The sequence below is a fragment of the Kogia breviceps genome, chromosome 3 (assembly GCF_026419965.1).
Source record: "Kogia breviceps isolate mKogBre1 chromosome 3, mKogBre1 haplotype 1, whole genome shotgun sequence".
In the NCBI taxonomy this organism is placed as follows: domain Eukaryota; kingdom Metazoa; phylum Chordata; class Mammalia; order Artiodactyla; family Physeteridae; genus Kogia; species Kogia breviceps.
The window spans coordinates 75034879-75058613 of NC_081312.1; the positions used below are offsets into that span (position 1 = coordinate 75034879).

The following is a 23735-nucleotide window of genomic DNA, read 5'->3' on the forward strand; positions in this document are numbered from 1 at the left end:
ATCTTTTTGGTGTTCGTTTAATGTGTCCAGAAAAGAGACTTTTCCCTCACTTTATACGATCTGTCTTGGAGACAGAGGGACCATGGTCCTTAACTGAATTAATTGATGTTTTAGAAATAAAAGAGTGGAAGCCCCAAATTGCTAGAATAATAATAAAAAGGCCAAAAATAAAATTGTTTCTCTCACCTCCACTTTGCCATTTCTATGGTTTAGAGATTAATGGAGCCAAATCCATTAACTTTCTGATTTAGTATACTTTTTGTTGTTGTTGTTGTTATACGCGGGCCTCTCACTGCTGTGGCCTCTCCCGCTGCGGAGCACAGGCTCCGGACGCGCAGGCTCAGTGGCCATGGCTCACGGACCCAGCCGCTCTGCAGCATGTGGGATCTTCCCCAACCGGGGCACGAACCCACGTCCCCTGCATCGGCAGGTGGACTCTCAACCACTGCGCCACCAGGGAAGCCCACTTTTTATTTATTTTTGAAGTGGCAGGATATACTGAGGTAAAGTAAAAGAACAAAAACTTGAAAAGTTAGTAGATCAGTATCTATCACTAGGCAGACTTTCTTCTGCACCTGCTACAGCACAGGCTCTTGCTCAGAAGAGAGGGAGTTTAGAAATGCCTTTAAAATAAATTCAGTTTCAGAAAGGGTAGTAGGATCCTATTCAGCTACAAGGTCATTCCCAAGACCAAATTTATTTCTGGCAGATGCTATCTTTACATTTTTCCAATATTTTTGCTTAAGGTATGCCTGCCAGTGGCCTACCCATTTAATCCCTCATTTCTACCCCTTAGTACCCAAAGAAGAATAAATGTTTGATCTCAGTGGTAGTGTTCTTTGCCCATTCCACCATTTGAGAGCTTGTAATACCAATAGAGTTGCAGTAGCAATAAAAGGACATCCTCTTTATTTCACTATCTGTGTACTTTAGTAAGCCTGTGTCTCTAACCGTTACCAAACAGAAAGGAAAATCAACATATTTAATAGTAACTAGGCACAGAGGAAACAACAGGCAAAAAGAAAAAGAATAATAAATTAGGGCAAGGAACAGTGTTATGGCTTGTTAACATTGACAGTGGGAGAATATATCCAAAGCTAAAAAGTGAAATCCAGAAATAAAACATGGTTAATAAGTATATCACCCGACACCCCACCCCCAATGATGCCAAGAATTGTTTTTATAACCTTGTTTCACGTTGCAGGAAATAAGGGAGCTATCTGTATCTTGTGGGAGAGATATAAACATCTTCCTGAAGCTCTGACCTGGCCATTTTCATAGGAAGTAATACAGGGTGGATAGGGTTCAGATAGAGAGAAGGTACAGAGTGAAACCAGGAAACAACATAGGGGTACATTTTCCAAGGCCATCACACCTAAATGAGTATAAGATGCTACCATCCGTCCTTCAGCAGTATGTATAGATCAGATCTTGAAGATGGTCTATTTGGGAGTGTTCCATGCTTCTCTCCCCCTGGCTAATCCCATCTGCCTCTGTTGGTAGAGATTCTGCAGCACAGGACAGGAAGGCAGTTAAGGGTGTTTGTAACAAAAAGGGCAAGTAAGGCCCTCTCAAGTCATTATATGAAGTTTATCGTGACAGTAAACCGCTGCTGTTGCTTCCCATAGATTTCTCCATTTCATGAAAACTAACTTTTCCAAACTAAGATTTGATACATCTAATGTGACAAAGGCTTTGTTACTACTTATGAAACTGGAGCATTTCCGTGGTTTATGGTGATAAAGCCGAATATTTGAAAATCAAACAGTTTTGGGAAGACTGGAACATGACTACCATAGCCAGAGATGATTACCAGGGTGGCAGAGTTCTTAGGCCTCTGGGGAAGTGGTACTTTCTTCAGTAACTCTTTTTTTAACAGTAGTATAATGCACTCACATGTACTTATCACCCAACTTCAACAATTAACTCATGGCCAATTTTCTTTCATTTCTACTTTCTCACATTGCCCCTTTCCACTAGATTAAGCTAAAGCAAAATTCAGACAATCATTTAACTTTCTATCCATAAGCATTTTAGTATGCATCTCCAAAAGATAAAGACTATTTTTAAAAACATAACCACAATAGTATCATGCCTATAAAAAAACCCTATTAACAATTCCTTAATATCAAATGTCCACTAAGTATTCAATTTTCCTCAACTGTCTCATAAATGGTTTTTTACAGTTTGTTCCAATCAAGATCCAACTGGAAGCCATTTATTTGCAGATGGTTTATATGTCTCAAGTCTTTTTTTCACCTGTAGATTAATCCCTCCATTTACAAGGGTCTTAGAGGGATGTTACTTCCCCAGCGTTGTCTGTTAAGGCTTAGACCCTAATTCCTTGCTGATGAAAATAAAGGGCATTTGGAACATGAGAGCAAAATATTTACCTACCTTAGTAGGTCACCAGGAGCTTGGCCTAAATATCCTCAAAACCCAAGGTGTGAAACTGAACTTAAAAGGCAAGACTGGACTTTTCATTTAATAGAGCTGCTTCCAAACCTCTCTTCTCGTTCCTATGCCCTACTCCTCTTTTTTCCTGGATCAGAATCATAGTCTCATACATTTACAAAACATTATTCTGCTGTTGCTCTTTGGAGAAATGAAAATGGTTTTTCCTAGTTCAAGCAATATCTCTATCCAAAATATATATTCCATTGAAAATCCCTTTCTGTGAAACTCTTGGAAATGTCATTTGTGTCCACATCCTTAGTTCATCCTGGCCAAGACCTCTCAGTTTAAAACCTTTCATTACTATGTGACCTAATTTTTAAACCCCAAACCAGGAAGGTAATCTGACAGTCATATCAGAGTGACACCACTCTGGAAAACTGTGTACCTGTCATTACCACACTTGAAATCCAAGTCATTCTCCACTGGTTACATTCTATCACACCTTAAAAGAGACCAGAATGAGGCAATAAGTGTGCAGGCCTGTGTGAGTTTTTCATGAGCAGACCAGTTAGACTGGCCAGGGCTCACCTGTAGGGCTGGTAGCTGGAAACCAGGAAGACCCTCTAGTGTGGTTCTGCTCTCCCTCTGACCTGGAGGATGGAATCAAATAGTGAAAGATAACTACCTGGGGCAGTTTCTCAGTATTGTTATTTATGCATCAGGATAAATATGTGGTTCTTAATCTGCAGTACACTACTCAGAAGGGAAAAGACTGTTAGCTAAGCAATTCAAGAGGTGGGTTATAAAGTCCATTCTCTTACTGCGAGGATGGGGTGGCGACACAGAGGTCTGAGATTTGAGTTTAACTATCAGTAGAAAGATGTAGAGACAATATAAAGATTTTGGTGAGCTATGAAAGATGACAGCCCCTTATCACAAGGACTGGTAGCAGAGGTACCTTTTGGGAAAACATGAGGAGAAAAAAGGATGCTGGTTTTATTCTCATTCAGCACTAAGCTCCCAACAATGCTGCAACATAGGGATCTCAAAAGAAACAAACAAAAAGCCAGTTTAATTCTACAGGCCAACCTTCTGGCTAAAGAGCAGAACTCTACTCCTGGTGACAGGATAAGTGATATTTAGGCACAATCCAAAGCCTGCCTTCACTGTGAAGGAAATGGGGTAACAAAGAATATTAAGGAGTCAAACTTGAGACAGTGCTTTTTTCAGGGGCTGGGGTGTAAAAATCCCAACTTCTTTGCACCTTGAAAATCTTCATTTTAGTGTATATGTCAATGGTTGAAGCTCCACTCCTTTGGGAATGTTATTTAACTTACCTGAATTATTGGGGGTGAGGACTCCTGTTTGACCTGAATCCCCACCACTTAGGGATGGTCTGAAAGAAAAAATCCCCTGTCTGGAGGAGGCAGATGAAGGTCTAAGGAGGGGAAATAAAAGCATCAGCAGAGGAAAGGAAAGGTTAAAGTAAAAACCATGTGTAAAGGAAGAGCCTATACATTTAAACCAGAGAGGAAATGAATCCCCTGCTTGCAACTCAGAATACAATTAAGTAATTCAGATGTATATTAGACACAGTACTGTTCAACCTTCTCTTTTGTTTACAAGGTAGATTATAAACTTCAGTGGTATAGGTCAGTGGAGAAGTAACCACAGGGCTGCTGGCAGAATGTCAGTGGGAACAGATCTCAAGTGAAAGGAAACAGTATTACTTACCTATAAGATAGGCTGTGAGTGGAAGCTGGTGAAGGAGTTTCTGAAAAGCATAAAAATGAGCCTAAGAGATTCATGAACCAAGAAGAGATCCAGGTATTCTGGGGGCCAGGGCAAAGGAACAGGGGATCAAAGATTTTGGTATATATGTTAGACTTGGGGGCTAATGGCAAGTGAAAAAGCCCACAAGTCACCTAGCAGTGGATCATAAAGGTGCTTTCCTCTCCCTTTCATGAGTTTATGGGCAAGGATCCATCACTGCCTTGATGCACTCTAATGTATCTGTGCCTTGGTTTCCCCTCTAAGGTGAAGATTATCAGAAAGGATGGCTAAAGACAAAGGGTCATTAAATTGGCTGGGAGTGACAGCAGTAAAAATGTAGAGTAAGGACTTCCACAGATTCTCTCCATAAAAGGAACGAGAAAACTGGCAAAAATTGTCAGAATCAACTTCTTCAGAACTCTGGAAATTAACAAAGGGCTTTTAGCAATCTGGGGAACGTTTATTCCAGAAAAATAGCTGAATGTGAGTAAGAACAGTGAGCTTTGTGACATTTTAACTTGCCCTATTCCCATTTCTCCCTCTCCAGCTCCATGGTAGCCTTGAAAATCAACAGTTTGGCAGTCATCATAGGGGATGGAATGGGGTTGGAGCTCTTTAAAAACCTCATTCCCAGAGAATTGTCATACTTGACCTGCCTAGTTGTTCACTGGAAGACTTCACTTGCAAGGCTGCCTTTATATGACTTGACTTGGAGCCAAACTTACCAGGACTTGGAGCTTAAGAGTTCACCAAGTATGAAAAGCCTTTTCCCCAGGAGTGTTTGTTTCAAATAATTAGAGGCACTTGTTTAGGCTGCCTGAGGAGGTGAATATCAATTGGGACAAACAATAGGCTAACCAAAAAGCATAAAAGGAAAAGCTGTGGAATGACCTGTCCACCGGGATTTTGAAAAGGAACAACAAGTTCTTGGGTATCTAGGCCATGTGCATGCATGCACAGGGCTGTGTGCATGCTCAGGAAAGACTGAAAAGACCCTAAGCTCTCACCTTGGGACCACCTTGAGGTCATACAAGCAGAAAGTGAAGGCTAAGGCATAGTCGTCAACTGGCTGGCTGAGTGTTGAAGGTGCACCCCAACACACAGTCCCTCAGCAAACACGGAGGGATTTATTGGTACTAGGTGTTTAAGGAAAGCTCTGTCCAGTCATTAGCTGAACACTAAGCTAACCAAATAGAGACTTCGGTGGCCACATGAGAGAGAATACAGATTTTACAGAATCAGTTTTAGAAAGACACTAAACAAACAATGACAAACAGCAACAACAACAAACCTTGGGAAGGGAGGAAGTATCAGATTCTTAGAGTTGCCATGCTATATTATTTAGCTGTCCAGTTTTCAACAAAAAATTATGAGGCATGAAAGAAACAAGAAAGTATGACCTATGTAAAGGAAAAAAGCACAAGCAATAGAAACTGTCATTGAGGAAGCCCAGATACATCGGGCTTTAAAGACAAAGACTTTAAACCAGCGGTTCTTGTTGGCCACACTGACAGGCATGTGGGATCCTAGTTCCCCGAACACCGACTGAACCCATATCCCCTGCAGTGGAAGCACAGTCTTAACCACTGGACTGCCAAGGAAGTTCCTAAATCAGCTATTTTAAACATGTTCAGTTAGCTAAAGGAAACCAAGTCTAAAGCACTAAACAAAAGTATGAGAATGGTCTCATCAAATAGAGAACACTAATAAAGAAATATTATATTAAAAAGAAGCAAATATAAATTCTGGAATTGAAAAATACAATAACTAAAATGTAAACTTCACTAGAGATATGAGCAGTCAGAAAAAAGAAGCAGCAAATTTGAAGATAAATCAATTGAGATTATCCAGTGTGAAGAAGAGAAAGAATAAGGAATGAAGAAAAATGAACAAAGCCTCAAAGACCTTGGTGGAATACCATCAAGCACACCAGCATGTGCAAAATGGGAGTTCCAGAAGGAGAAAAGAGAGGACCAAGGGCAGAAAGAATTATCTGAAGAAATAATGGCTGACAACTTCCCAAATTAGATGAAAACATTAATCTATACATCCAAGAAGCTCAAAAATCCCAAAGAGGATAAATCAAAGAGATCTGCACCTAGACTCATCATAAACTGTTGAAAGCTAAAGGCAAAAAAAGAAACTTGAAAGCAGCAAGAGAGAAGCCATTCATCACATGAAAGGGATTCTCAATAAAATAGGCACTGATTTCTCCTCAGAAACCATGGAGGCCAGAATATAGGAGGATAACGTATTCAAAATGCTGAAAGACTGTCAATCAAAAATTTTAAATCCAGCAAAACTATCCTTCAAAAATGAAAGAGAAATTAAGACACTCCCAGATGAGTGTCAAAATTAAGAGAATTCATCACTACCAAACCTGCTTTACAAGAAATACTAAAGAGAGTCCTTCAAGCTTAAGTGATAGGACACCAGACAGTAAATCAAATCTACATGAAGAAATAATAAAGATCACTGGTAAAGATAACTACATTGATAAACATAAAAGTATAAGTGTATTTTTGTAACTTCCTCCTATCTGATTTAAAAGACAACTGCATAAAACATAATTATAAATTTATGTTGATGAGAACACAAGTTTTAAAGATATCTATATAATAACAGCACAATGGAATGGAGAGAGGAATGGAACTATATAGGAGAAAAGCTTTTGTACACTGTTGAAATTAAGTTTGGTATTAATCTGAACTAGATTGTTATAAATTATGATGTTAATTATAATCCCTAAGAAAATAACAAAAAATATAGTGAAAGAAACAAGAAAGAAAGTAAAATGGTACACTAGAAAATAGCTGTTTAACACAAAAGACAGCAAAAATGGAGGAAGTGAGGCACAAAACATACATAAGACATATAGAAAACAGGGACTTCCCTGGTGGTCCAGTGGTTAAGAATCCACACTTCCACTGTAGGGGGCACAGGTTCAATCCCTGGTCAGGGAACTAAAATCCCACATGCTGTGTGGTGTGGCAAAAAAAAAAAAGAAACATAGAAAACAAATAGCAAAATAGCAGAAGCAGTCTTTCCTGATTAATAATTACATTAAATGTAAATGTATTAAACTCTCCAATTAAAAGGAAGAAACTGGCCAAATGGTGAAAAAAGATCCAACTATACATCATCTATGAAAGACTCATTGTAAATTCAAAGACACATATAGGTTTAAAGTAAAAGGATGGAAAAAGATATTCCCCACAAACAGTAAACAAAAGAGAGCTGGAATGCGTAATATCAGACAAATGAACTTTAAGACAACATTGTTACTAGAGGCAAAGGTCAAAATGATAAAAGGGTCAACCCATCAAGAAGATATAACACTTATATATGCACTTAACAACAAAGTCCTAAAATACATGAAGCAAAAACTGACAGAATTGAAGAGAAAAATAGACAATTCAACAATAATAGAGTTTTCAATACCCCACTTTCAATGATGGATAAAACGGCAAGACAGAAGATCAGCAAGAAAACAGAAGATTTAAATGGCACTATTGGGGCTTCCCTGGTGGTGCAGTGGTTAAGAATCCGCCTGCCAATGCAGGGGACATGGGTTCAAGCCCTGGCTCGGGAAGATCCCACATGCTGCGGAGCAACTAAGTCCGTGCGCCACAACCACTAAGCCTGTGCTCTAGAGCCCGTGAGCCACAACTACTGAACCCACAAGCCACAACTACTGAAGCCCGCATGCCTAGAGCCCGTGCTCTACAAGAGAAGCCACCGCAATGAGAATCCCACGCACCACAACAGAGTAGCCCCTGCTCGCCGCAACTAGAGAAAGCCCGTGCACAGCAACAAGGACCCAACACAGCCAAAAATAAATAAACAAATAAATTTTTAAAAATAAAATAAAATAAATGGCACTATATACCAACTAAATCTAATAGATATCTATAGAACACTCCACCCAACAACAGCAGAATACACATTCTTTTCAAGGGTACAGGGAACTTTCCCCAGGATAGACAATGTTTTAGGACATAAATTTAAAGGGATCTAAACCATACAAAGTAGTTGTTCAACAACAATGAAATGAAATTAAAATCAATTAACAGGAGGAAATTTGGGAAATTAACAATTATGTGGATAATCAACACTGTTAAGTAACTAATGGGTCAAAGAAAAAAAATCACAGAAGTTAGAAAATACTTTGAGATGAATGAAAACAAAAACACAACATACTGAAACTTAAAAGGATGCAGTGAAAGCAGTGCTCAGAGTGAAATTTATAACTGTAAAGGTCTATATTAAAAAAGCAGATCTCAAGTCAATAATGCTACCGTCCACTTTAAGAAACAAGGAGAACTAAACCCAAAAGCAGACGGAAAGAAAATGATTAGGGCAGAAATAAATGAAATAGAGAATAGAAAAATAATAGAGAAAAATCAAGAAAACCAAAAGTTGGTTCTTTGAAATGATAAACAAAATTGGCTAATCCTGTGGGGTGGGGGGAGGGATAAATCAGGAGGCTAGGATTAACACATACATACTACTATGTATAAAATAGATAACCCTGGTGGCACAGTGGTTAAGAATCCGCCTGCCAGTGCAGGGGACACGGGTTGGGGCCCTGGTCTGGGAAGATCCCACATGCCACAGAGCAACTAAGCCCACGCACCATAGCTACTGAGCCTGCGCTCTACAGCCTGCAAGCCACAACTACTGAGCCCACATGCCACAACTACTGAAGCCTGCGCACCTGGAGCCCATGCTCCACAACAAGAAAAGCTACCGCAATGAGAGCACCGCAACGAAGAGTAGCCCCTGCTCATTACAGCCAGAGAAAGCCCGTGCGCAGCAACGAAGACCTAGCGCAGCCAAAAATTAATTAATTAATTAATTAATTAAAAAAAAACAAACTAATAACCAACAAGGACCTACTATGTAGCACAGGAAACTATACTCAATATTATATAACAACCTATAAGGGAAAAGAATCTGAAAAAAATACATATATATAGATAGATTCAGTTATATAAATATACATACATATGTATGTATATGTCTGTATTGGGCTGGCCAGAAAGTTCATTCAATTTTTTTCTGGAAGATGGTACAGATATATATCTCAATTGCTGTGCCATACACCTGAAACTTAGATGATATTGTAAATCAACTATACTTTAATTTTTTTTTTTTTTTTTTTTTTTTTTTTTTTTTTTTTTTGCGGTATGCGGGCCTCTCACTGTTGTGGCCTCTCCCGTTGCGGAGCACAGGCTCCGGATGCACAGGCTCAGCGGCCATAGCTCACGGGCTTAGTTGCTCCGCGGCACGTGGGATCTTCCCGGACCAGGGCACGAACCCGTGTCTCCTGCATCGGCAGGCGGATTCTCAACCACTGCGCCACCAGGGAAGCCCAACTATACTTTAATTTTAAAAATTTTTAAAAATAAGCTTCCTTTTTAGAACTGTTAAAAAAATGGACTGACTAATCTTTAGCCAGGCTGTCCAAGGAAAAAGAAGAAAGCCTCAAATAACTAAAATCAGGAATAAAAGAGAGTATTACTACTAACCTGACAAAAATAAATTGGCTAGAGCACCTACGTTTTTCAGAGGGGTGAATATGAAAGAACTGGAGGGAGGCTATTTGGTGAATTTCAAAAATGGTTATCCAGGAAGAGATCTGTGAATTTCAAAATTGCCTCTTGGGAAAGAAAGGGAAATCCTCTCCAAGTATACTCTATGGACTGACTAATGCCTTGAAAAACAGTAATAACAGTAATAGTTCTAAGGGGAAAGAGACAAGAAATTAAGTGGGTGGAACCAAAATATTTCTTCACTGGAATATTTTTGTGTTTGATACACGGTGAAGAAGCCAGATACCCTTCAGGCTAACATAATTGGCATTTAGTTAATCCTTCTTTTAGATCTAACTTCTACTGCCATCTTGTGGCAATTAAAATCCAGGTCAATTATTTTACTTAAAAGTTACTCTCTGCCTCCTGACCAAAGGTTTTCAATGACTTTCTAATACTCAAGTTTCAATTTTCCCCTTATCAGTTTGAGAACAGAAATATCATTATTTGAAAAGTTGTATCTGGATACCTGGAACCACTGTCTGGAGAAAAAGTAAAATGGCATTATATTATGCACAGAAAACCAGAAATCTGCTGGTATCTGCTCAGAATGTGTTGGCTTCTGACTCCTTCCCCTACCCTGCCCCTCTCACCAGTAAAAGAGTCTCTTGGAGTGCTCCTTCCCTGCAGCGCTCTGGCTCCCTGAGGGACAAATAATAAACATTAATAAATATATCCCGATTCTCTGGCTTCATATTTCATGCTATGGCTATACACTGAAGCATATGTTTTTCTCCCAGAGTGGGTAGGTGACTCCAGGAAGGATCCACACTTTATTCCTTCCAGAATGAACATGATGGACACTGTTAATGCAGTCCACTATTTTCACCCCTGTACATTCCGAGTCATGAATTAGGTCAGCTTCTAACATCAGGTCTGAATTGCTGAAAGAGAGTCCAGGCATGGCATCAGATAATTCATGCCAAAACCAATATAAGTTTAATATTCTTCCTTTAATCTTGGCTTTCATTTAGCATTAGAAATCTCAATCTGAAAAGATAATGTGAATATTTCTTACCTGTCCCAAGTTACTAAAGCCAGCCACTCTATAAGGGATAGACTCCACTGAGGAGGACCGACTGTAATAAGGCGAAACAAAAAGGAAAAAACAAACCTGGTATTAAACTTTTACACAGACATAACGTCTCCTCAGTCCCTGTCTCAGCCGTATCTAGGCATTTCTTTCATCTTGCATCTTTTGCCAACAGTTCTAATGCTGCTGTGTAGCTTTCTACTCACCTGACCACTTGGCTGCTATGCTGAGAACTGGGTCGTGGAGTAACTGAAAGGGAATAAAATGCAGAATGAAAAGTTGCCATCAATGGTGTGCCCTGCCTTGCCTAGCCTACATGTTGCAAGTGAGTGTCCAGGAGTATGGCCTTTTCATATCATACATAAGATTCAGAAAATCACATTATACTTTCTGAGAGGAAACCGTCTTCCATATGGGAAAAGGATATTTACTCATCTCACAGAGATATTTGGGCAAAACATGGTCTCTACCTGACTGTGATGGAGAAGTAATGCCCACTGGTCGAGGTGTGGTTGACCTGCAAGGAAAATAAAAAAAGGAAAAGAAAAGAAAGGCAGCTCTATTTTCTCTAAGCAGAACTTAGTGCCAACTTAGAGGATCAATCAGGTCATTATTTACAGAAATAACAGCCTTCTCTCTGAGCACAAATTGCTTACTAATCATGTATTACAGGTATTAGCCCAAAATATGGAGGCAAGGTTTCCATACGGGACTCCTTGGCTCTCCAATTCCCTAAATGAAATCTTCTCCATTTCTCTATTGCCCATACTAGAAGTTAGGAAGTCCTTTCTTCCTTCACGTAGTGCCTTACCAGGTACTCTCAACTTTACATATATCTATCCATCTGTCCATCCATTCATACATCTGCCATTTCCTCACTCCCTCCATCCCCTCTTCCATCTACCCACAGACATTTATTTAGTACTCATATGTCTTAGATCCTGAACTTACAAAGATAACTAGAATATGGTTCCTATTTTTGAGAGGCTCACAGGCTAGTGGGAGAGACAAAAAGAAAAAGAGCAACATAAGTGTTATAATGGGTATGTCAGAAGTATGGAAGTATGATAGAACACTAGACTCTAGCTTCTGTGAGTCAGGGGCCATGTCTTTTTAATCCACCAATGCAGAGCTGATATTAAAAATATATAATAACTGGTAGGGTACAGACATTTACAATTAGAATAATCAGTGATGTACACCCAACACCTAACACAGTGCTTCACAAACAGTAGGTACTTAATGAATATTTATTGAATAAATGAATAATAGAACATCTAACTCTGCCTAATAAAGTGCTGACAGAGGAAATGACACACGAGTTCAATTTTGAGGGCTGAGTAGGATTTCATAAGGTGACAGTCAAGGGTGAGCATTCATCCAAAATTTTAGTTCAGCACTTTTCAGTGAGGAGCTCTTTCTTGGAGAAGTGAAAGATGAATTCATAAACCATTCCCTCCACCTCAGAGCCCGCACAGGAGCTACAGCCAAGTGCCAAGAAAGGATAGAATTCACTTTGCTGTACAGCAGAAACTAACACAACATTGTAAAGCAACTATACTCCAATTAAAAAAAAAAAAAGAAAGGATAGAAATTTTCAAAGAGCGATGGTATGGGGCCTGATAAAACTGACCTGCTTCCTTGGTACCAACTTGGAGATTCCTGTAGGTGAAAAAAAATGGGAGTGAAGGAAGCTGTAGCTCAATGGTCCCAATCAATGGATCTTACTTGTCAGATAGCTAAGCTGCAATGTCCTCTAGTTGTGGTTACTAAGATGCCCAATAGAAGAAAAAACAGCAACAGTGAGTGTTTCCTCAGAAAATTATTAGCTTTGGGGGGAGAAAATTTTAGTTCCTCTTCACAAAAACACATTGGGAATACTGTAGACTGATACATGTGGGGAAATATAGAAAGTCTATGGGGAGAGCAAGGAAAATGACAGGATTACAATGTGTTAGAGTTACAAGAGTAAGATCAAAAGGAACATTATATAAACACAAAGGACAATCTTGGGAAGAGAGAAATATCCAGGAAATAGAGTTTGAGGGACAGGAAAGGTCCTGAGGTGCCTTGGGATTCCTGAAGACAAATTTTAAGTTACCACAGATATCTCTTCTATAAGAGAGCTTCCCATGTTTTATGCCATGACTCACTGATATTCGAGAATGGGTTACCACTGTGCTAGATTTTGTCCTTTCATCCCTCCAAGGTCTTCTGTGGCCTCTTCCATTTACTACAGTGTGCTTGCTGTACAAATATTATCAATTATTACCAGCCATGATGTGAAAAAGGTTAGGAAACACTAATTCTATTCCGTCAGCTAGATAGATGGGCCAAGTAAGAGATAAAATAATAGTATGGAAAATTTATTTCATTCACCTTTAGGATGGCTAGCAATTTCTTCAATTCTCCATTCTCTTTCCTTAAGATTGATAGCTCTCTAGGCAAAAGATGGAAAAAGAAACAATCAGCTCCAGCAGGTCAGTGGGATAAAAAATCTGATTTTTATTATCAACATCTAGTTAATGCTTCCGAAGAGATGCTTGCCACTATACAAGGTGTTTCTGTCAGAGATCTAGTGATTCAGGGAGGCAATGGCAGAGTTTTGGTGGTGAGAAGAATCAGGTGGACAAAATAAGCAGTCACTTGGTATGATTTCAGAAGTTTACACAGAACTGCATTTCCTCTCCACACATTTTCCCCTGGCCTGCTGACGTCTGAAAATTTCCATCAGGGATTCCATCTTTTAGCTTAAGATTTCCAAAATACATGGACTTCCCTGGTGGTGCAGTGGTTAAGGATCTGCCTGCCAATGCAGGGGACACAGGTTCGAGCCCTGGTCCAGGAAGATCCCACATGCTGTGAAGCAACTAAGCCTGTGCACCACAACTACTGAACCTGCGCTCTAGAGCCCATGAGCCACAACTACTGAGACCATGCACCACAGCTACTGAAGCCCATGTGCTCTAGGGCCCAGGTGCTGCAACTACTGAAGCCTGCGCGCCTAGAGCCCATGCTCTGCAACAAAAGAAGCCACCGCAGTGAGAAGCCCCAGCACCACAATGAAGAGTAGCCCCCGCTTGCTGCAACTAGAGAAAGCCTGTGTGCAGCAACAAAGACCCAACGCAGCCAGAGAAAAAAAAAAAAGAACCAAAACACACCCTCCTAGAGGTAACATTTTAAATCTGCCATCGTTATTACTGTGAAAAAGTCATGTCTGATTTCTCTGAAGAAGTAGTTTTCGACAGATGTAAGTAAAAGGGGAAAGCTATAAAGTAGGGAAGGCCCCTTGAGGGAAGAAAGAGAAAAATAAAAGGAGATTGAGTGACCAAAAATTCTGTACCTGACTTAACCAAGATAAACATAAACACACATGGAGCAATTTTTAGGCTTTGGAACCATAAGGAAATAAGGGCTACAGCTTCTATAAGAAAAAGGCTCTCTGGTGATTTCATTCGTCACTTACTTGTCCTGGTTAGTCAGTGTTTGCTGTGCCTCCTGCATGGATGCTTCTAACTTGGTAATTCTATGCTTATAAAAGGCGATGAGGAGATCTGTTTGCTTCTTCTGGAAACTCCACACCTACCAGGGAAAAACAGACCTTTGATATACAATCCCCATAACTCCTTTCCCCTTACTTGTAGCAACAAATGGAAACCCATCAATTCATACTCTATTACTGATCATTTTCTTCTGGAGCATCTGACCTAATTCATGATTCCCCAAAACTAGGGAAAGCCAAAGCTTTTCATTTCCAGAAAAGTGCCTTCCTAATATCTTAATGAGAACATTCTGACATAGAATGACTCTTTAAAAAATATAACCATTCATCTTGAGCAAGAAGAGTGACAACCAAAAAAATGTTTCCAAGCTTAGAACTGGTTCTGACCCTACTTGTTTACTATTAGCTTGGACTCAGCTTCCACATTCCTAGCTCTACAGAGCACTGGTAACCAATTTACTTTCCCTAAGATACTCACACAGAGACACTTATAGGCTGTTTATGTTGCTACAGTAAAGGGCAAAGAGGCACAGAAGGAGATTACCTATTCCTGAATTTTATTTCTGGCCATGGGTAAATAATTTTATCTTTTGCTTTAATTTACCATTTGATATACTGATGTGCCTATCATGGGATTACTGAATCAGATCAAAAGTTAATATGTGGAAAGTATTTTAGCTTTGTCAGGTTCTACTTTTGAATACACAGCAGTATTCAGGTCTCATTTGTTTCCTCCCTACTCACACCATAAACCTTTTTTCTTAGGTTCTTCCTAGATCTGGTACTTTTGTCATAAACTTTTTGTTCTCATCTAATTTGCAAGTTGCTTTTGCCACCTTACTAAAGAATTCTACTTCCGAATTTATATCGTCTCTACACTCTTTCCTTTCTACTCAAAAGCAAACTAAACTAATTCTACACAGATATGAATTCACTGTAGTCTATTTTTTTTAAGTTGTTCTTGTTTTCAATAAAAGTAAAACATATTCACTTTAGAAAATCTGAACAATGCAGAACCAGAAAAAAGGCACTCAATCCTGGGAGTTATCTAAAATGGCAAAGGGTTGGCGAGCAACAGATATTACGGATAGATACAATATATAGCCAAGAGACCTACTAACCTATATGCCAAAACTACTTTTTTTTTTTTCCAAAACTACTTTGGTGCTCAAAAAGATTTGAGCAAAAATGAATCCTAAAAACGCTTCCTTATTAAAAGCAAGGGGACTTCCCTGGTGGTCCAGTGGTTAAGGCTCCACGCTTCCACTGCAGGGGGCACAGGTTCGATCCCTTGTCGGGGAACTAAGATCCTATAAGTCACGCGGCACAGCCAAGGAGTTAAGTTTTGGGTTGCACAGTTTGTGATCAAAACCTCTCACACTGGGGCTTAAGGTTCCTCAACCTGCTCAGTAGTGATAAAGAACTCAACTACACTGTTTCAGAAGTCTTAAAAACTGACAGATAGGGCTTCCCTGGTGGCGCAGTGGTTGAAAGTCTGCCTGCCAATGCAGGGGACACGGGTTCGTGCCCCGGTCTGGGAAGATCCCACATGCCGCAGAGCGGCTGGGCCCGTGAGCCATGGCTGCTGAGCCTGCGCGTCCGGAGAGGCCACAGCAGTGAGAGGCCCGCGTACCACAAAAAACAAAAAAAACCTGACAGATAAACTTTTTCTTTTCAGGTAAAATAATCTTCAACTAATAAAACCTTTCTTCAAAGGCACCATTGATTATCTCAGTTGTTCAGTCTTTAAATTCAAGTGAGGGATGGGAAACTGATCTGATCTATTTATGAGATCAGGTCTTGACCTGATTTTATTCAAACGATTTATATGGTAGTTATTTAAGTATGTTATCAAAACATATGACTTCCAAGTCAGCCAACTAATGATCAGGGCCAGCTGCCTGTATTTGTAAATAAAGTTTTACTGGAATACAGTCATACCCATTTGTTTACAGATTGCCTGTGGCTGTTGTTCTGTGCTACAACAGCAGAGTTGAGTAGCAGCAACAGAGGTTGCATAGCCTGCAAAACCTAAAATATTTACTAACCTTTCAAGAAAAAGTTTGTCAGTCCCAACACTAAATTTATGAAAGTCTTTCTTGGGCTTCCCTGGTGACGCAATGGTTAAAAATCAGCCTGCCAATGCAGGGGACACAGGTTCGAGTCCTGGTTGGGGAAGATCCCCCATGCCGTGGAGCAACTAAGTCTGTGCGCCACAACTACTGAGCCTGCGCTCTACAGCCTGAGAGCTGCAACTACTGAAGTCCGCGTGCCTAGAGCTCGTGTTCCACAACAAGAGAAGCCACCGCAATGAGAAGCCTGCACACCACAACCAAGAGTAGCCTGTTCACCGCAACTAGAGAAAGCTCGCGTGCAGCAACGAAGACCCAACGCAGCCCTAAATAAATAAATAAATTCATTTAAAAAAAAGTATTTTCGTTTATTTATTTATTTATTTTTTGGCCACGCCGTATGGCATGTGGGATCTTCGTTCCCCAAGCAGGGATCAAACCCATGCCCCGTGTATTGGGAGTGCAGAGTCTTAACCACTGGCCCACCAGGTAAGTCCCTCTGTATTTTCATTTGTGCCTTTTGCTCTGAATTTGTCTTTCTTTGTGAATCTATATCTTTCCCTCTCTTTCTCTCAACCTCTTCTCTCTCTTTATTTCCTACTCTATTTGACGCTTGATGTTGTCTGTTCTTCCTATTTGTATTTATTTAATGGACATTTATGTTACTTCTTAATTTTAAAGTGGATGGGTCCAACAAAATGGGAGAAAATGTTTGCAAATCATGTATGTGGTGAAGGACTTGTACCTAGAATACATAAAGAACTCTTACAACTAATAAAAAAAGACAATCTGACTTAAAAATGGGCAAAGGATCTGAATAGATATTACTTTAAAGATGACAAACAAATAGCCAATAAGCACATGAGAAGATGCTCAACATCATTAATCATCAGAGAAATGCAAATCAAAACCACACCGAGGGCTTCCCTGGTGGCGCAGTGGTTGAGAGTCCGCCTGCCGATGCAGGGGACACGGGTTCATGCCCCGGTCCGGGAAGATCCCACATGCCGCGGAGCGGCTGGGCCCATGAGCCATGGCCGCTGAGCCTGTGCTTCCGGAGCCTGTGCTCCGCAACGGGAGAGGTCACGGCAGTGAGAGGCCCGCGTACCGCAAAAAAAAAAAAAAAAAGAAACCAGGGATTAAAACCACACTGAGATAGCATTTCACACCACTAGGATGATTATTATAAAAAAAGACAGATAAAACAAGTGTTGGTGAGGATATGGAGAAATCAAAACCCTCATACACTGCTGGTAAAAATGTAAAATGTGCAAGCACTTGGGAAAACAGTCTGGCAGTTCCAAAAGTTAAACATAGAGTTACCATTTGATCCAGTGATCTAATTCCTATGTATATATCCAAGAGAAATGAATATATGTCCACACAAAAACTTGTATACAAATATTCATAGCAGCATTATTCATAATAGCCAAAAAGTAGAAATAACCTAAATGTCCCTCAATGGATGAATGAATACATGAAACGTATATCCAGCTATATAATGGATTATTATTTGGTCATAAAAAGGAATAAAGTACTAATGAAGTTCTAATATATTCTACAACATGGATAAACCTTGAACACATTATGCTAAGGGAAAGCAGTGCAGGATTCAGACAATAAATAAGTTATATAATGTTAGAGATAAGACCTATGATGAAAAATAAAGCAGGGTAAGAAGTAGACCTGGGGCTGCTATTTGAGATTTGAGAGTCAGTAAAGGTCTGACTGAGGAAGAAAAATATGAGCAAAAGCCTGAATGAGACAATCTAGACATTACTTAGATCAGTTATTCAACTTCACAGATTGGGAAAACACATTTTCAGACATTGCTGACTTCACCAAACGGGCACTTCACGAAAGTGATGATTAACTGACCCTTTTCATGTATTTTATCTTGATTACTTGACCATGTGTCATTGGTCCCATTATTAGACAGGGTAGAATTCAGACTACATATAATTTCTCTACTGATCATTAACTAACCCTTGGTTTAGTTATTAACCAAAGGTCTGCTCTTTCTCTTGTTCATGTGACCTTGTTTACACTTCTCCTTGAGTCTCAGCTGGATTTTATCTCCCCATAATGTTAAATGGTATCTCAAATATGATGGTTCACCCAAGCAGCTAAAAGCAGGATGCAGTGAAAACCTTAATTTCCCTTCCTCTATCTCCAGAGTCAGGATTGAGGGGGAGACACCAAAGAAAAATTAAATCTACTATCTTCAGCCAAACATGACAAAGGACCATCTTCACGTTTAATAAAAAAATATTCTCATAAGAACGAGAAGAGTAGAGAAGAAAAATAGTGATACAATCTCAAGAAATGTGCCCAGATAGCAATCCCATGAGGCTATGAAATGATCTTGGTGGAGAACTGAAGAGCAGAAGGGAAAAACCAAAGTTTTTAGAATTTGGGAACTTTCTCAAATGGTTGTCCTGTCTCCTCTTCACTTCCTTCCACAATTCTATTGCTCCTGACCAAGTCAATGGCATGACAACATATCATGCATCAGGAAAAGAAAAATATCTTCCAAAATTCAGGCAACCTATTATAAAGACTAATAACTGAAGAATTAAATATATATGTGTTGCTAAGAGAGGTTATTGAAAAATAAGAGTGGAGAACAAGAAATCCCGTTTTGAACTTAGGTCTATAAGCAAAAGCTTGAAAGTTTGACTACTAAATCCATTGTTTGCAGGGTCAGGCCTGTATATTCAAAGCAATCTTTAGAAGATTCTTTAAATGTGCGAAGAAAGAAGACAAAGCTCTCTAGAACCTTTTTTATCCTCAAAAATTACTAACTAGAACTAGGAAGCACAAGGCAAGATGTCAGCTACATAGTAGTTTTTACAGCCTATCACAGATTCTGGGTGAATAAAAAGTTAACTGTTGAGTTGTATCATCACGGAAGAAAGCAAACAGGGCAGCCAATTTCTCCCCATTGTATACAAATATGTGAATGCAGTTTAAAGAGAACCTCTGGAAAAGAAATAAGATGCAATTATAACTTGCCTGGAAAATCAGATTTTCTTCACTTTTATTTCTCATACCTGAGAGATATGACTAAAATACTGCAAAGCTGTCTCCACAGGGCTTTTGAAGTACATCTTCTCCTGAGGTTTCAGCTATGAAAAGAGTAAGACACATCCACGATGGAATGAAATAAAATACAGGCAAATATGGTTAAAGACATAGCACCCTTTCTAAAGCACCAGGTGTTATTTCACTGTGCTAAGAGGGCGATCACTATTGCGCTAGGAGATGTAGACTACATATCCTAATCCTTCTTACCTCATGCTTCTGTGACAGTAGTCACAAATCCACAAGTAATTCTTTTATCTCTAGTTTACCTCCTTTTTTTTCAATTGCTATCTACACATTTTGTTTGTTCCTTTTTTTTTTCTTTTTTAAAGAAATTTCAGGTTTTTTTTTTTTTGGCCGTGCCACGTGGCTTGCAGGATCTTAGTTCCCTGACCAGGGATTGAACCCAAGCTCCCATGGTGAAAGCCCCAAGTCCTAACCACTGGACCACCAGGGAATTCCCCCAAAATTTCAGTTCTTAGCCACTGTATCCTTTGTATAGTTCCTACACACCAGGAATGGGATCAGATTGTTTGTGACGGGGAGGAAAAACTTACATTATCAGAAAGAGCCAGATACTTGCAGGCAGTTCCACAAACAGCACATTTTTCTAGTGGGGAAAGGGGAAAAAAATGTTTGGTTTTCATGGGCATGAGGTAAGATTTTCCTAAAGTACATGATAACAGTCAAGTAGGCTAGCTAATGAAAAGAGGGTTCTTACTGAATTCAAAATGTCATTGTGCTATAAAAAGACATCAACTTGAGCTCCATTCTCGAAATCAGTGTTTCCAAACTTGTACGTTGATGAGAAGTAAGGCTTTCACACTGTACCTCTACCCATCTCCCTTTTTATAAATTCCCAGTTTTCTTCTGCAGGTGAGGGACAGTAGCCTCCCAGCAGGAGTACAGGAGTGTACATTTACTAGAGTCTGGGAAGAGTACCAAAGATCTCAACTTTAAGTTATTATTTTTTATTCTATCTACCTGACAGTAGGCACACATTAGGCACCATAAGAAACTCTCCAATTATTCCTGCCTTGTTCTTACTTTGCGAATATTCCTGGATATTGTTTTGAAGCTCTCCTACTCTCATTCTCTAATTAACCCAATCTGAAAGATGTGGAAATTAAAATTCCTAATCTTCCTTTAAAGTTAAAATTTTAGTAGTGGTGCTGGTTATTGATTAAGATAAATTCTGTGTCTGGAGAAAACATCACATGACATGTGCTTCACCAAGACAAACCGTTCCAAAGTGAGCTGCTGATACCATAGGAATAGCTTTGTTACATTAGCAGATAATTTAAAGGGTCATGAGATTCACACAGAGAAAAAGCTTCTCCAGAGGCTACCTAACCTGACTCTTCTTTCCTTGGGGATGAAGCTTGTCCCCGTCTTCCTTCCATATTATTGCCAGAGTGAGCTAGCAAGTGCAAATCATTCTTCTATTTAAGAAAAAGACAAGACAAAGAAACTTCCACAGCTCTCCATCACCTGCAGGATAAAGTTCAGATTCTTTAGCCTGGTATATAGAGCCTTCCATCATATGGCCACTACCTACCTCTCTAGGCTCATCTCTCACCATTTCTTTCTTTATCCTTTTATGCTCTACCAATCCCGACCACATGCACCTCCCCGTACTAAGTTTAATGATGTTGTATTCCTTTACACATGCTGTTCTGTTAAACCAGAATGATCTTCCCTGCCTAATTCACTTGGCAGACTCCAGTTTATTACTCAAAACTCTATTGAGGCAATACCTCTTCTATGAAATTTTCCCTGATCAAAACATCCTAAGTCCCTCTTCTGGACCTGCTACCCAGAATACATAACTACAGAATATAATACATACCTTGTAAGTATTTTAGCATTAAGAAAAAAAGACACCTTAAATTTGTCTCTTCTAAGACTTAACAGCAGCAAGAACTTTGTCAAATCACCTGTTTGAACCAGCTCCTCATTTGTAAAATGGGTCTACTAATAATTACCTCTTGAGATTGTGGTGAGGATACATAAAATTGGTACACATGAAAATACTTTTTAAAACCACAAAGGTATCACCCACCACTATCACCATCGTCAACATTTCTAATTAAATTGATTTCACAGATTATACTACTTCCCATTAGAAATGGCTCTTGTTATCAACCACTTTCCCAATTTCTATTCATTACTTTTATTTTTTCTCTTTTCTCTAATCAGTCTGATAACCTTGTGGCTTTCCCTGCCACAGGCTTCAGAACACTGACAAGCACCTTTTGATGTTCAAGTAATAGTCCATTTGCTAAATCATTCCTTTTAATGGATTCCTCCGATTTTCATAATCAACAGTTTCTTATTATACCCACACCACCTTCAGCCTACCCCACCTTATTCCAAGTTACACAGAGAAATGGTTAATCATTATTTCTAGGTTAAAAACATTTTTGCCTGAATCTGAAAACAGTTAAATCACTCACCCAGAGTCACACACTTTTTACAGAAAATATGGCCACAGCTGGTGACAAAGAAATGGGCCCCATCTTTTCGGAAACACAGGTTGCAGTGAAACCAATCCATTCTGCAGCAAAGAAAGAGAATAACCTGGGGCATAACATAATTACAGCTGTTCCAAAATCTACTTAACAATGTTTGCTTAGTTTCTGCTAACTTATTGGGATGCGGGCATATTATTGTGGGTATTCCAATTGGATGTGAGGAAGTACATATACCTCTGAAGTGAAAAAAGCAGACTGCAGACTATGCTATGCCATTTTCTAAAGAGAAAAAGTATACATATTTAGAAGAGTAATAGGACAATGATGATTTTTAATGGTGAGATCATGTGTGTATGTGTGTGTGTGTGTGTGTTGTCTTCACACTTTTTTTGTTTTCTAAATTTTCTGGATTTATTCAGGTACTAATTTGTAACTAGAAAAAACAATCTTAAAAAAAATCTATTTCTTTCCTAATAGTTTCCTGTGATACAGCAAGATGCAGCAAGGAGGAGGTAGTGGACCAAATATACAAGATCACATATTAGCCACTTGGGACACATTTTATCTAATGGAAACATTGTTTATGAACGATGTCTCAGCTTTTAACATTTCCTTCTACTCCACAGAAACTCAGAATCATAGATCTGGAAGGGATCTTGAAAATCATTTAACATTTTTTCCAGTCCCATCACTTTTCAAAAGATGTATCTGATATTCACTGAAATGTAAGATTTTAAATGAAGAAACTGACATAAAAAATACAGAGTTGATACATAGAGCTGTAATTAGTTCATACATTTAATGGATTTATGCCTAATTTCATGAATATACTCCAAGAATGTAATATATATTAGTTTAATTTCATTTAAAATTAAATTTGGGGAAAAAAATCAAAACAGAAGGTAAAATTTTTCCCCACTGAAGTCTTTTCTTTTTTAAGTCTTTTCTTTAAAAAAATTTAAAAGTAGTTTATGGAGACACTTTCTCAAAGAATATTGGCTGGTTTGTGCCACACTGTAATAGTTTTGTCACATAAGGGCAAGATTCACAATGAAAACTTACTGAATTAACGTTTCAATGCAAAGACATTACATAGAGGCATGAGCTTCAGATACCTATTTGTTGCTCACAGATACACTAACTTCTACCAGAAAATGACTCTAAAGAACTACTGAAAACGTCACAGTTATATATGCCCTTGTTTGTTTAGGGGAAGCAAGTACAATTTTAATCAAATGCGTTGACCAAATGAACCCTTTAAAAGAAGGGCCGTTAACAGGATTTGTGAGGGCAAGACGCGTCTGATTTCTAGGGGTGATGGAGATTTACCAGTCTAAGATTTACCAGTAGCTCTTTTTTAACTACATTCCCTACCTGTTTGGCCGCAGTGATCCCAAAAGGCCTCGGATCTCACCGAAACCAATCAGTTCTAAAGAAGAGCTGGAAATGGCGGGAAAATATACAGCAAGCCTGGCACCGGCGAGAGGCAAGAGGCTGGGCTTGGCCCGCGACGCTGTGTGAGAGGCGTGGGCGGGGCCCAGGAGTGGGCGGGGTCCAGAGCATGCGCGAGGCGTGGGAGGGACCGAGAGGCAAGAGTGCGTTTTCTTAGTAGTCCGGGAAAATCTACCTCATTTAAGATTGGGAACAAATAAGAAATATGATCTAATCCCATACATGCTATGGAAACAACAAGGTGAAAATAAACTTAATAATGTTCAAGCAGACAGTAACACATTAGAAAAATGTGGTCACAAAACAGATGAAAACTTTTAACTTAGTATTTTTTCTTCTTTTTTTAACCTAATA

General features: G+C 39.2%; 1 protein-coding gene across 1 annotated transcript; it reads right to left on the reverse strand.

Annotated features, from left to right (window-relative positions):
* Positions 1 to 1442: 1442 nt before the first annotated feature.
* On the reverse strand, positions 1443 to 22011 carry RNF212B (ring finger protein 212B). Its single transcript, XM_059058768.2, has 14 exons — positions 21912 to 22011; positions 20013 to 20065; positions 19425 to 19499; positions 14264 to 14379; positions 13177 to 13237; positions 12431 to 12459; positions 11268 to 11314; positions 11004 to 11046; positions 10783 to 10843; positions 10358 to 10406; positions 4132 to 4171; positions 3735 to 3835; positions 2986 to 3047; positions 1443 to 1508 (listed from the first exon to the last, which is right to left on the reverse strand). Exons 1-14 carry the CDS (start codon positions 22009 to 22011, stop codon positions 1443 to 1445), a joined length of 903 nt encoding a protein of 300 aa, XP_058914751.1.
* Between the last annotated feature and the right edge of the window lie 1724 nt (positions 22012 to 23735).